Source organism: Erythranthe guttata, chromosome 12 (genome assembly GCF_056151865.1).
Source record: "Erythranthe guttata isolate IM_541 chromosome 12, IM_541, whole genome shotgun sequence".
Lineage (NCBI taxonomy): Eukaryota > Viridiplantae > Streptophyta > Magnoliopsida > Lamiales > Phrymaceae > Erythranthe > Erythranthe guttata.
Genome location: NC_142544.1, coordinates 20,219,837 through 20,235,161, shown reverse-complemented (window position 1 = coordinate 20,235,161; position 15,325 = coordinate 20,219,837). Strand labels below are relative to the sequence as shown.

At 39.7% G+C, this 15,325-nt stretch overlaps 1 protein-coding gene and 1 pseudogene across 2 annotated transcripts; one reads left to right on the top strand and one right to left on the bottom strand.

Annotated features, from left to right (window-relative positions):
• Positions 1–204: 204 nt before the first annotated feature.
• Positions 205–6,425, bottom strand: LOC105969926 (protein NETWORKED 1B-like; annotated as a pseudogene). The gene is made up of 2 exons (XR_016034640.1): positions 1,682–6,425; positions 205–268 (listed from the first exon to the last, which is right to left on the bottom strand). The product of XR_016034640.1 is annotated as a protein NETWORKED 1B-like (transcript).
• A 4,698-nt stretch (positions 6,426–11,123) lies between these two features.
• Positions 11,124–15,154, top strand: CHX20 (cation/H+ exchanger 20). The gene is made up of 5 exons (XM_012994824.2): positions 11,124–11,415; positions 11,822–12,281; positions 12,387–12,952; positions 13,663–14,541; positions 14,667–15,154. Exons 1-5 carry the CDS (start codon positions 11,242–11,244, stop codon positions 14,985–14,987), a joined length of 2,400 nt encoding a protein of 799 aa, XP_012850278.2. The 5' UTR covers positions 11,124–11,241; the 3' UTR covers positions 14,988–15,154.
• The last annotated feature ends 171 nt before the right edge of the window (positions 15,155–15,325 follow it).

Here is a 15,325-nt window from a genome sequence, read left to right as displayed (position 1 = left end):
TCAGTTCACTCGAAAGACCGAAACACTCACGAAATTCTTCTTTTTTCACTTAGTTTCCCTCGCTCACATTCCATCACCCTAAGATAGGAGAAGAAAAAAATTGAATAGTGTCCCACCTCTTTCTCATAGTCTGCAGCTGCTTCTATAGCACAAGAAACAACGATCAAAGACAACAAAACTGCCTTCGAATTAATGCTCTACATGTGATTTGGTCCGTGGGGCTTCGTCTTCCTCGAGTCACCTTCCGTGCTTACTCCGATGATGGTACCTGCAACGCCGGGAGGGGTTCCCGGCGGGAGAGCTCCGACGATCAAGTCAGTGATCGGAATAGAGGAATAAATGTATGCAATGTAACAGTAAAGTGGTGTATTTTTCGTGTGTGCGTGTGTTTGATGATCCTTCTATTTATAGATGAGGAAACCTTGGCCTCCAAGGTTTCCTTTTTTAGGGTTTGCTCCCTCTTCAAGTTACGTGTTTGGGCCTGTATTGCCCTGGGCTCGCCCTACTTCGTTTTAGTATTGGGCTGTCGAGTTAAGGTATTTTTATATGGTCTCCGAGGTTGTACGGTCCAACGACCTCGCCTATATCTTTCGAGCTGAGCCATCATGGGCTCCTCATTATGGGCTGATCATAATGGGCCTACGTTTATTCGGTATTGCCAAGTTGGCCCGTATCAACTACTCCCCCCTACTCCGAAGTCTAGAAGTCGTGATTAGACTAGGAGTATTATTCACGTGTTGTCTTTTCACCTTACATCTTACATCGTTTTTTCTCTAGTTGTATGACTCATGCGTTTATCTCGGCGTATTGGCTTGAATGTCTCTAGCGATTTACATACTCGATTTGATAGGCTATTCTTGCCTATTATAACAACTCATTTTTGTTTCGATTCAACAACTCATTTTGTGCGATTTAATGCCTCGTTTTTGCGCGATTTAACGCCTCATTTTTCAACGCGATTTAACGCCTCATATTTCAACGCGATTTAACGCCTCATTTTTTACGCGATTTAACGCCTCAGTGTAATACGCGATTTAACGCCTCATATTTCAACGCGATTTAACGCCTCATTTTTTACGCGATTTAACGCCATAATGAAACACGCGATTTAACGCCACAATGAAACACGCGATTTAACGCCACAATGTAACCCGCGATTTAACGCCACAATGTAACACGCGATTTAACGCCACAATGAAACACGCGATTTAACGCCACAATGAAACACGCGATTTAACGCCACGATGTAACACGCGATTTAACGCCACAATGAAACACGCGATTTAACGCCACAATGAAACACGCGATTTAACGTCACAATGTAACCCGCGATTTAACGCCACAATGAAACACGCGATTTAACGCCACAATGTAACCCGCGATTTAACGCCACAATGTAACCCGCGATTTAACGCCACAATGAAACACGCGATTTAACGCCACGATGTAACCCGCGATTTAACGCCACAATGAAACACGCGATTTAACGCCACAATGTAACCCGCGATTTAACGCCACAATGTAACCCGCGATTTAACGCCACAATGAAACACGCGATTTAACGCCACAATGTAACCCGCGATTTAACGCCACAATAAAACACGCGATTTAACGCCACAATGAAACACGCGATTTAACGCCACAATGTAATACCTTCAAGAAAGGTGATTGAGAGACTTACCTCGACGGGCATTACGTCGGCGAGATTCGATTAGAGAACACCGAGATGGTAACGTTCGAGACGGCGTAATCTGGCTCGGGATTTTCTTCCTCGGCTTCGCGAATTGAATTTTTCATGCTTTGAAGTTTAGTCAACAGCTGTTTGAAATAAACCTGGTCCTTTGTAGCATTATCTTCGTACGAAGAATCGTCGTAGAAGCCCAAAACTTTCAATAATCGAAAAATTCTTGCCCTCAGATAACTAGTTTGATCTGACAAAGAATTGAGCTCAAGTTGTTGCTCGGAACTTTTCTTCTCCAACTGCAAAATCTTCATTTCCGACGAAAACGATTCATGTAGAAGTTTCTAATTCTTTACAAGCATGGAATCACTACTTTCCTCCAACAGTCGAGCAGTACTGCGTAAGATGATTATCTCGATTTCCAAGCTAAGAACGACATCTTTCAGGGCTAAATTTTCCGCCTTTTGCAACTCAGGCTTTCCAATCAATACACTCGTTTCCTTTTCGAGGCTAATATTGACCTCATTTTGTCGGTTCAGATATGCGAGGAGTAATTTCACTTCTTCGATCTCTCTCCTGGAACTTCTCAAGACTTCAGATACATTAGCAGATGATAAAAATTCAAGAATTGCATCCTCGTTATACCGATCTGACTCGTATTTCTCATCTTTCGGATCCGAAAACTTCTTCAACAAATACGTATTTTCTTGATTCACTTTCGAGTAAACTGCCTGTAATGCATTATACGTCTTCTGCAAATCAGCTTGTTTGACACAAAGACTCCCGAATTCAGCCTCGAGTACAACAGCTTCTTCACGACCTTTACTCATATCCGGCTTCAATTTCCCATTTATTTTCACAAATTCATTTTTTTTTTTTTTTTTTTTTTTGTGTGTGTGTTCGACAGCACTAAGCTTCTCAGCCATGAGTTTTGACTCTTGCTCCAAGTGTATTTTCTGCGTCTCGATTTCGACGCCTTTTGACTCCAACTATTCAAGAAGAGTTAAAAGAACCGAGTTTTTAACCAAGAGCTCTTGCTTTTCATCCTCGTATTCCGAAAGAGAACATTTCGTATCTTCAATACTTTCAAGAATGCAATGCAAGAAAGTTTGTTCGTTTTCGACAACCTTTTCCTCAGGAGCAATTCCCAATCTCAGCCTCTCGATTTCATCCAATAGGAGCTCAGATTCAACTTGCTGCTCAAGACTTTCACCCTCCAGTTCGGATGTCAATTTCTCCGCCAATTTCGATGCCTCGACGTGCTTTTGACACTCAATAATGAGAGTGTAGTTCTTCTCTTCCATATCTTTTATAAATTTATGCAAGATGGATATTTCGAACTGCGCTTTCAAAGCTTTATCGAGTTCTTGCTCTGTTTCCTTTTTCTTACACGTGTTCTCTTCTTTAAGGAGATTGATTTGATTTTCGAGCCCGGTCAATCGGGCTTTGCTCAAAGTCCGAGAGCTTGTCCGTTCTTGATTTTCCTCGTCCAACGAAACCTTGAACTTTTCGACTTGATCGTGCATGGCTTCTTTCTCTTTCTCTAAATCAGTGTATTTTTCTTCCAACCCCATAATTTTTTTCTCCAAAATCTGCAGCCTTCTCTCCACATTTTCCAACTTCGAAACTAAACTGCCCCTTTCGGTCAAAAGACACGATCTTTCGTTCTTGAGCAATTCGCGAATCTCTTCTAACCCTTTCGATTTTTTCCTCAAACCTTCGAGCTCGATTTTGGCGGTGGATAGTGAATTCTCCAAAACGGCGTTTCTTCCCACCAAACTCTGCATATTCTCGGTCATGGCTTGCAATTGAGACACAATTGAAGCTTTCACAGCGACTAGAGCAGTTTTTTTTTCTCCGTAAATAGATTGGCCCGATTCCAACAATGCGTCTTCAATATTCTCTAGCTTCTGCGACATGATTGCTTTCTCATTTCTGCCGTTTTCGCATAGTTGCCTCAGCTTCGAATTCTCCTCGTGCAAGCACGTAATCGAAATCAACACATACGTGGGGTCGAGACCTGCTTCTTCCACTTGCTCCACTAGATCCCGATAGTGCCTATTCCACCCTTCGATTTCTTCTTTCAAATTCGAAATTTCCCTTTGAAGAGAAATAGTTATCCCAATGTGGTGCGAAATTTTCCTTTTCGAGCATTTCCTTAATCTCCCTCAAACTAAAGGTTTCATTCTGCATACTCTCCATAGAAGAGTTCGTTTGGCTCAAACTATCGTTTTCATCTCTAACCCTTTCGAATCTCTTCTTCCAAGCAATTTTTGCTAGCTTCAGTTTCTTCCAGCTTTTGAACTACATTTTTGAGCTCAAGCGTCAGAGCCATTTGATCATCTCGAGATTTAGAGTGCGAATTTTGCAGAGTCTCGAGAGTGGCTTCGACTTTTTCGTGACGTAAATGCCCGTCTTTTAAACGCACTTCAAGACTCTCCAATTCGCCCTGCTTTATTGAGGGTTCTTGATCTTTCGCAGCAATCTTTTTCACAAGATTATCCGCTTCGGCTCGCAGTAATTGATTCGACTTCTCGAACAGAGCACACTTCTCTTCGGTAGTCTTGAGCTTCGTATTTCCAATCGAGACTTTATCATTCAAGCTTGATATATCGTTCTCAAGCTTGGATATAATTTCCAGGCAGCACTTGTACTGTAGGGCCGAAGCTTCTTTCTCCTCGTTCAGATCAGCGAACGCCCTTTTCAGTTCAGAAACTTCAGCTTCAACTCTCTTGGCTCGTTTCTTAAGAAGGCTGGCCTCATTTTCGATTATAGAGATTTTGTTCTCCAACTCCGATATTTTTTCGGGGCACTGTTTGTACTGTTGCATCACCGTCCCCTTTTCGAGCTCTAATCCCGACATTTTATCTTTTAGGGTTCGAGATTCACTTTCTGCTTCAAACGCTTTTTCGTCGAGCCTCTTCGTATCTTCTTGGAATTTCGAAACCATAGCCTCGAGATCAGATATCCTCTCCAAATACTCTTTCTGTTTGACCAGTCCAGCATTCTTTTCAACCTCTAATCGAATCAGAGCTTCCTTCAAAGCTTGGTCTTCGATTTCAGCTCTTCCCGATTTTTCTTGTGCCTCATTCATCTCTCCCTCGATTTTACAAAGCTTTACCAGACATTGTTATCTTTCTTCGTAACTTTATGCTCGAGATGGCGAGCGAGGTTCATATGACCAGTGCGAGGTAGAAGAGAACTACAAGCCTTAAAGAATTCCACTTCGAGATAAGAAACGAGCTCAGCGGCAAACGAGATCGTTGACTACTCACTTTTGTGTTCGAGATATAACTCTGGCATTTTAAGAGCTTTAAGAAATATTTCCCGGAGTTTGAGATGTACGAGGCGAATTCGAGCTTCAAGAAGGGTGAACTCTGATAAATTCAAATCTTGGAGAACTTTTAACAACCATAAGTTGCTCAAGGAGATTGGCTCTGTAAATGTGGGTTCCTCGACAAGACATTTGTACGTAATATATTGGTCCTCCAAGCAATAAACACGAGCCCCAAGAATCACGAGCTCTTGGAGAGGTTTGTCCCATCATTGAGCTCGCAACTTCGAAATATTCATCTCGTGGTAACGAAACTCTTAAATTCTTCTTATTTTCTATCAATCCCATTATAGATTTCGCGTTGACAAAAATGGGCTGAAGTTGCTCTCGGGTCTGGAGGAGATGTAACTTGCATTTTTTCTGGGCATATATCGATAATCTACCACCCCTCCGAGTTATATCTTCGTTGGGTGACTTTTCAATGTGCAAGGGAATTTTCCTGTGGAACACCGTGCGAGTCAATTTCAATTGACAATTTTGTGCTTGTAAGCTCCGAACTAACAAGCGACACAAGATCCCGGGAAAATTATTATTCCACACCTCTTTTCATAAACTGTTGAACGCCGTCCTATGAAAATTAAATCATTGATCCAATTGTTTAGTGTCTTTATGCCGTGGTTGAGTCGTCCCGTCTCGTCTCGTACTGAACCGCATCGAACTCATGCAAGATCGAGCTCCAATATAAGCTTATCTCATGTTTCCACAAGTATTACTGTAATGTTTCCCACTTGTAATAAGTTTTCACGGGCCAGAACGACCTTTGCCCAAACATCTTTTTCGGAGATTAGATTTCCTCACCGTCTCGATAATTGGGGAGAAGCCTCATTCAAGAATCATTTCGATTTCCTCTTGCCACCCAATTTGATTTTTAATATCATACCTCGTCGATAGTTTTTTTTTTTTTTTTCAAATGCTAATGTGTTGTTATTCCCATCTCTCAGTAAAAGATTATACTCGGTAATAGCTCGTCCCGGCTTCTCACAGTACAACTCGACTGCCATAGTCTTATAAATTCAAAATATCCATCAATTGGTCAATGAGCTCTGTCTTTATTTCACTCTTTTCAGCAAACTTCGGTTTGATTCTATCCCGCAGGGTCACCTGTTGCGTGCGGTCTGACCAAGATATGACTTATAAAACGAAGCCGCGGTTATGCTTTCATAGAATGTGCTAGCAAAAGCCTGTTGTTCTCCTGGAGCTTCGATCAAACAATTTATGTGCACCATCATGACTTCCATCTTTCACTTCGGTCTGGCCAACCACAAATTGTCGGTATCTAGCATTCTTCACCAATCGTTTAGAATTGCTTCATAAAACTGAAAATCCACTGTCAACAAAACTAAGAACTCGTGGTGCTCATGATCCTGCCACAAATGCGACATGGGTCGGCATACTCCTCCCTTTTCGTTTGTTCTCCCTTTTTTTTTTTTTACAAATATCCGGCTCTTGGAGGTTCCAACCCATAACACAGGTGCGAGCTGCTAGAACCCGGGCGAAGAGAACCCCCTTGATATTGATTTCTACACAATTCGTTGCTTTGAAAGAGAACCGTCATGCTAAAGCTTTAGCCGTAGTTCATATACATATGCGCGTTTTCAATAGGCATAAAAAATCACGAGCTCCTCTTTCCAACAACTTCAAGATAAACACGGAGCTCGATTCGAGCCTTGGAAGCTGACCAGGTCATAAAATCTCTGGTGCAACTGCAGTTCGATGGGCGAAATGCGAAGTGCACTGTTCAGCACGGAGTGTGCTCTTTGTGGCCTTATATCGAACAACTTGCGGGTGGGTCTATAGATTTGGGAAAAATCATACGAGGGGACAAGGGTACTTCGAAATTTTCCCCTTCTCTTCCCGATTCTTCTCGATCTCAATCTTTTCACATGTGGTGGTTTTTCGAGATTCGATCTCGACAGACGAGGTCGACGTCAGCGAGACATGGGTAGGCGAGACTTTGCTTGGCCGACGGGATCAACGAGACTTAAGTCGGCGGACATGGATCGACGAGCACTGAGACGGGGTTGAATCCAGGTTCCGAGGAAGTCAGCTTTTAGAAATCGGAGCAGAGCATCGAGCTTAGCCAAATCGTATAGAGAAAACCAAGCTTCCAAAATAACCATTTTGAAGGGTAGATACGATCTCGAGACTCGTGTGATTTTGGCTTTGGCATGATTCAGAACCACTTCACCTTAATTATAACTTTCGTTCTCCACTATTTTGCCAACTTAAAGTTGAAGTAACTTGCTCGGTGTTTGACAAGCTTCAACAAATGTCCCTCTGTAGTTTCTTGGCCTCTTTTCCCGCCCTGATTCGTCAAGCACTCGATTCAGAATTTGGACTCTGTTTCATGTTGTTTACCTCGTGAATCTGCTCTTATTTATTTTTCTCTCTAGATTTTGATCGATTCATCAGATCTGGATTCTCCTCTTTGCAATTTATCGATTCATCAGATTTAGATTCGAAACACAAGATTTGAGCCCCTTTCTTGGTTTCCGTTAAAAAACTTCCCAAGAAATACAGTGAACCGTTCTTCCTCGATCTTGCAGCTCATTATCTTCAACCCCATGGAGAAGATTCCAAAATTCAAATCATTATCGTCTTAGCTTGATTTCTGTTTCCCACAGACGGCGCCACTTGATTTGGTCCGTGGGGCTTCGTCTTCCTCGAGTCACCTTCCGTGCTTACTCCGATGATGGTACCTGCAACGCCGGGAGGGGTTCCCGGCGGGAGAGCTCCGACGATCAAGTCAGTGATCGGAATAGAGGAATAAATGTATGCAATGTAACAGTAAAGTGGTGTATTTTTCGTGTGTGCGTGTGTTTGATGATCCTTCTATTTATAGATGAGGAAACCTTGGCCTCCAAGGTTTCCTTTTTTAGGGTTTGCTCCCTCTTCAAGTTACGTGTTTGGGCCTGTATTGCCCTGGGCTCGCCCTACTTCGTTTTAGTATTGGGCTGTCGAGTTAAGGTATTTTTATATGGTCTCCGAGGTTGTACGGTCCAACGACCTCGCCTATATCTTTCGAGCTGAGCCATCATGGGCTCCTCATTATGGGCTGATCATAATGGGCCTACGTTTATTCGGTATTGCCAAGTTGGCCCGTATCAACATGTAAGGCGACGAACGATGAAAAAAGTCACCACAATCAAAAGTGAGTTAGAGTTTTCAAATCTCAGCTTATAAAATCTGACGGCCAAGATTTGACTGTTTGAAGTAAACGGTCAAAATCAGTCAAAACCACTTGAACCGGGCTTAAATTGGCTAATGGGCCGATTCTAAGAATTATGCTGCTTAATTATTGGGGTTATTGGGCCACAAACACTAACAAAATTGACTTGCATTTTGACGGATGTCTGAATGTGGATTGGTTTGTGATTATATTGTGATTTCTGAAAACAGTGACGTGTCAATTTCGCACTTTGTGTGGTCAATTTTGTGTAACAACATGGGCTTTCTTCAAACATTACATGGCCCAATCTAATCTTACCCGTGGCTTTCTAAACTTTCCCGCCACTTTCAGTTTCCCCAATAATAAATAATAAATAGCTCGCATGGGTGTAGCTCAACTGGTTCCGGAGGTGGTAAGTTGGTGCAATGTCCTATGATCGAATTCAATGAGGGTTGGTTCCTTGTGGGCACCAGGTCCGGGTCCGCTACTTTAACGGACCGTTGAGTTACCATGATTTACATTCCTCCATCAATCTTTGTCGGGCCAAGGGATTTCGCCTTTTTTGTGCAATAATAATAATAAATAATAATTAAATAATACATAAATTATTTGTCACTTTGGATTACATGCGTGTATTAAAAAATGTAGTAAATATACATAAAATTTAGAGAGAGAAAAATAAAGAGGAATAAGATCTAATTATTTCCATGTCAATTAAATCACTGTAATTCTAAAATGACTTGGGAAAAAAAAATAGTTTTCCAAAGTCACAAATCATATAATGCATATGATTTATGGAATATCCATTAGGTGGGCCCCAAATACCCAAAAAATAAAATAAAAAAGAAAATAGAAATTGTGGGGGTGTGGAATAACAGACAATATAATGTTGTGGTGATGGTGAAATGGGAAAAATATGTGGAGGAGTGTTCATGGTTTAGGGGAATGTATGTATCATGTTATATATATGACTAGTCATTCTCTCGTGGAATATATATACAGTTGTCAATTTAATTAATGTTGCTTCTTCCAAATCAACCATACGCGTGTCATGTATGTGCGTGTAATTGTATTTACGGTTAACAATCATCAGATCATATATAAATTACTCAGTGTAGCATCGAATTTCCGGTTTGATACACCACTTTATATAATCAGTAATCACACTTGATATGAATATATGCATGTATGGAAGGACAATGAATTAAGTTGATAATAAAGTCCTAAAATGTAGCTAATAATATTATTAGCTAATTTCTATATTAGAAGACTCTTATAAAATGTGACTTTACTAATCTATTTATTAGGGGGAAAAAAGGTATGCTTATATTACACGCAATTTACATGATACGTGGATATCTATTATAGAAATTGAATTGATATTGACGTGAGCATTTATAAAGTTGGATTACATTTTCTTGAAAAAGATTGGAGTAATAATTTAAATAATTTTATAGAGTCAACTTGTTGAGTTGATGCTCCTCACTGTACAACTGTCCCTTGTAATAGTAAACATGGCATCACAACTTACAATAATAACACAAACTTTATTTCTTTCTGGCATTATAACAAAAGGGGCCATAATTATTGATAGAAGAAAAAACATATACCCACAATTAATATAAGTTCTTGATTCTTCAAGATGGCTAGGGGCCAAAAAACAAAAGCACACCATTTTTTTGTTATACTAATATATATATATATATATATATATATATATATATATATATATATATATATATATATATATATATATATATATATATATATAATTAGTGTACTCACCAAATGAAGAATAATTTTCACAAAAGGAGAAGGGGATGTAAAATTGTAGTAATATGTAAGAAGTACATTTTATTTCTTATACTATTTTAATTAAATGTTGTAGATGTGTATTTAATTTTATGTTATTTTTCTCCTAAGACTTGTAGCACATAAATTCTAATTGAAAATCCAGAGTCTAATTACAGTCGACATAGGTTACAGAGTAATTATCGAGTTGGATTAAAACTGGTGGGGGCAGTTGCATTAGCAAAAGTGATGATACCGTTCTTGAAAATGGAGGGAAATAATACATTTTTATTACTAAGCACTGCACTAACTTGTTTGGCAATAATGGCGCGGCAAAATCAAAGTGGAGTGGAGAATCAAGATTATGACCCCTTTCCTGATTTTCATTTTTCTATTTATTTATAATGTTTATTTCAGGTAGGGATCCGAGCACATGCTACTATTTTTTTTTCTTTTTTTTTTTGTACTTGGAAAATAAATTTGAGTTTTTAATATCACAAATAACCCTATAAAAGTGGAGTTATATAATTTCACATTATTTTTTTTAATTTCACATAATTAAAAACATAAATGTCCCATTAAATTTTAAATTAAAAAAAAAAAAGCTACTTTAGAATCTTGGATACGCTTTAACACTATAATTTCAAAGTTTTTGGTAAAGCAAAAACTACTGTATAAACCCTAAAAAATAAATTAAGAAAGAAAGCTCAAAATCTGATTTCAATATTTTGGCAAATCCCGACGCATGTCAATTTGTCACCTCAAGATTAAAAAATAAAAAAAACCTAATATTTAATTACTTTTTATAAATATGAGTTTTGGTCCTCTTATAATCTTATTATTTGTAATTCTTCAAACTCTTTTGTAAATTTAGATATCTTTTGACATTTATCGTTACAATATAAATTAAAATATTAAAACTTGTATTATTTTCAAAAAAATATATAAATATTTATTTTTCAACGAATACCATAAGAAAAATTGCCTCCACAATTTTAATTTAGTACAGTCTTGGTTGAAATTATTTCAAGTAATAAATGGGCCCGTCCCGTTCGCCACTGATCCTCACAATATTCGGAAGGGCATATTGGTAATTTCACCCATCAAATGCATGGCATGGCATAACCAATTGATCAACCACTATATATATGTTCGACCCACAATGAATCAAAGAATATACCAATTGGCGGGGTTTCACTGAATTTAATCTTTCAGCTTACTCCTACAATCCCTTGAACTAATTAATTAAACATATTGTGTTCGACGATGAATAAAACATCAATAAAAACATCGTCGAACGGAGTTTGGCAAGGCGACAATCCCTTAGATTACGCATTCCCGTTGCTAATCGTCCAAACGATTCTAATCCTCTTCGTTTGCCGCTCACTCGCCTTCCTCTTCAAACCCCTCCACCAACCCAAAGTCATCGCCGAATTGATGGTACAATTTTTCTTTACTTAATTAAATGTGTTTTCGATTTTCAAATATATATATATATATATATTAAACGTGTTTTCCATTTTCAATATTAATTTTGTCTACGCATACGTCGTCGTTGAATATTTGAATAAATTAATTACATTAGAACTTTGATAAATTAATAACCTTGATTAAATAATAGTTTCTCTCGGTCCCGACTCAGTAAAAACGTGTTAAATTATTAATTCGATAATTTAATAATCCGCTAAATTAATAGAATTTCCGACTGTATTAATTTATAAAGATTTAACTGTATGTATATATATATTTGACATAGCATCCATGCAACATGCATGCGAACAAAATCAAACTTTTGTCGAAAACAAAATCGATCGATTTTCGATTTATACGCATTTTTTTTTTAAAGGGTGGTGTATTACTTGGGCCGTCGGCTTTTGGTCGGAATCAAGAATACATGCACAGAATATTCCCGGGATGGAGTGCTCCGATACTGGAATCGGTAGCAAGTATCGGGCTCGTCTTTTTCCTTTTCCTCGTCGGACTGGAACTCGACTTGAACTCCATACGGCGGAGCGGCCGCCGCGCCTTTATCATTGCTGTCGCCGGAATATCGCTCACGTTCACATTAGGCGTCGGAGTTTCGTATATCTTCCGTAAAACCGTCGACGGAGCTGATAAAGTCGGGTACCCACAGTATATAGTTTTCATGGGAGTTGCGCTTTCCATCACAGCTTTCCCTGTACTCGCACGTATACTAGCAGAGCTCAAGCTCCTAACCACAAGTGTTGGTGAAACTGCCATGGCGATAGCTGCCATTAACGACGTCGTAGCTTGGATTTCACTTGCCCTAGCTGTCGCTCTCGCAGGTAATATATTGATTCGGGGTTTCAAATTCCATATGCGTATTTTTAAAAGTCATTATTAGTATTATTAAGGGTAGATTCGTAATTATTTTTCGATCCGGTTCGTAGGTAATGGCGGGGACGGGCCGAGCAAAAGCCCGTTGATTTCTATATGGGTTATGTTATCCGGTGTCGTTTTTGTTGCTTTCATGGTGGTGGCGGTCAAGCCGGCCATGAATTGTGTGGCGCGGCGGTGGTCATCGCAGCACGAGACGGGAGGCGAAGCATACATCTGCTTAACCCTCGGCGGGGTGTTGGTGGCGAGTTTCATCACCGATTTCATCGGAATACACGCAATATTCGGCGCGTTCGTATTCGGGTTGACGGTACCGAAAGGCGGGGACTTCTCGGGGAGATTGATCGCGAGGATCGAAGACTTCGTTTCATGTTTGTTGCTGCCGCTGTACTTTGCTTCGAGCGGGTTGAAAACCGACGTGGCTAAAATAAACGGCGCCGAGGCGTGGGGGTTGCTGGTGCTGGTTGTAACGGCAGCGTCTGCCGGAAAAATCATCGGAACTTTCACAGTGGCGATGATGTGCAAGATTCCGGCGAGGGAGTCGATAACGCTTGGGGTGCTGATGAATACCAAAGGGTTAGTGGAGCTGATTGTTCTCAATATTGGCAAGGACAAGAAGGTTAGTCATTATATTATATTATTATTTATTCAATTAATAAACTATATATTCTTATTTATTAATACTTCCTTGTTTATAATTAAGATGAAATCATTAGCTTCATAAACGGATAATTATGGTTAATGGTTGATGACTTCATTATTTGTTTCATATTGGAAAGAAACTTACCTACCTCGTTTTACACTAAGAGTGGAAAAAGTGATTATTATTATTATTGTGGAGAATAACTAATTTTAGTGCAATAAGAATCTTTGAATCTAAAGGTTATGTTTGATTAGTTTATTGAATTTTTCTTTTTACTCGTTTTACAAGAAACGTGTTCAAGAGAATGAATAGAAAACAAAAAAGTTAGTAAGCAACCGAGTTTGTGTCAATTTTCAACGATCGCTAAGTCGAACTTGTCAAATATAGGTAGCCTAGTGTTGTTTACGTCTCTCATTTTGTTTGTATACTATTATACAAAAGTGTATGTAGATTTACCCAATGGAGCTATATTCATGATCTTATTTATGCAAAATATAAGATTAGAGTTGAAATTATAAATTTTCAATAATATTTTTTACATTTAAAATAGTGTGTAACAGTTAGTTGTATATCACATCACATTATTAATTTTGAAAGACATATTTCCTTCAAGTTTATAAACACTTTGAGACATGTCAAAAAAGGAAATTAAATATATTACTAATTCCTTTGGGTAATCGGCGCAGGTTTTAAACGACGAGGCGTTTACTATACTGGTCCTAATGGCAATCTTCACCACCTTCCTCACAACTCCAGCTGTCATGGCCATCTACAGACCCCCTCGCCGCTTCTCCGCCGCCACAGGCCGCCGCCGCCACTCCATCTCCAACAATTCCTCCGACGAACTCCGAATTCTCGCCTGCATCCACGGCCCAACCAACATACCCTCTCTCGTCAATTTCATCGAGTCAACTCGCTCCACCACCAAATCCTCCCGCCTCAAAGTATACATTACCCACCTGGTGGAACTCACCGAGCGATCCTCCTCAATTATAATGGTCAGGCGTTGGAGGAAAAACGGGTTCCCTTTTATCAACCGCCTCCGCCAAGTCACCGAGTTAAGCAACCAAGTCGCCCTCGCTTTCCAGGCTTACAGCCAACTGGGTCGGGTCATTATCCGTAGTGCTAAGGCCATATCGTCATTGGCAACAATGCACGAAGATATATGCCACGTGTCGGAGGAGAAGATGGTTGCAATGATAGTGCTACCCTTCCACAAGCGGTGGAGGAAGATCGACGGCCAGGATGAGGTGGAGAACGTGGGCCAGGGTTGGAGAGGAGTGAATCGGAGGGTTTTGGAGGAGGGGCCATGTTCAGTGGCGGTTTTAGTGGACCGTGGTTATAGTGGCGGTGGTGCACCAGCGGTGCAAAACGTATGTATCCTGTTTTTTGGCGAGCCAGATGATTGGGAGGCGTTGGAGTTGGGCGGCAGGATGGCGGAGCATCCGGCGGTGAAGGTGGCGGTAATAAGAATGATGACATCATCATCATCATCATATAGCAAAGGGGAGAGCCAGAGTTTCAATAATACTGCAATCACTAACATGAATCCTCTGGCTGAGAAGGTAAAGGAAACATTTCTATTTTTCTTCATACAATTCATCATACACAAGCATTTTTTTTTCTCGAAAATATTTTCTCGAATCGAAAATATTTAATTTTAATTAAAAACATATACATATACCATCAGGAAAATGAAGAGGTGGGTGAACTGGAAGAATTCATAAGCAGATGGGAAGGAAGAGTGGAGTTGGTAGAGAAAGTTGCTGCTAACACTATAGAAGATGAAATTTTGGCAATTGGGAGAAGTGGAGTCTATAACTTGATAATCGTTGGCAAAGGCTTGTGCCAGGTGGCACGACTGGCTGAGCACCCGGAGCTGGGGCCCGCCGGAGACTTGTTGGCATCGTCGGACATAGGGATTGTTTCTTCGGTGCTAGTGGTTCAAAAACAGTTATTTTCACAGGCAAAAGTTCCGAAGATCAATATGGAAGAGGATGTGATAGTGTGAAGGGGGTTATGAAGTATTTATAAGTACAGTCTTGTGAGAATGAATCTAGATTAAGGTTGTTGTTTGGCTGTGTTTTACTTGGAGCTATGAAGAAAAGTGTGATAATTAGCATGTGTTTCAGAATGGAGATGAATTTCCAGTTCAAATAAATGGTGGAGTTTTTGTCATATAAGCAGAACTAAGCAATTCCAAACATAACCCTAAAAAATGAACCAGAAATCCCATATCAAGTAATAATAAAAAAAACTAAAAAAAAAAAATACCCGCGAAAACAAGTTAATTAGCACATCCTGGTGAAATACACAGGATGATTTTTAACCATTGATGTGGTGAAATAA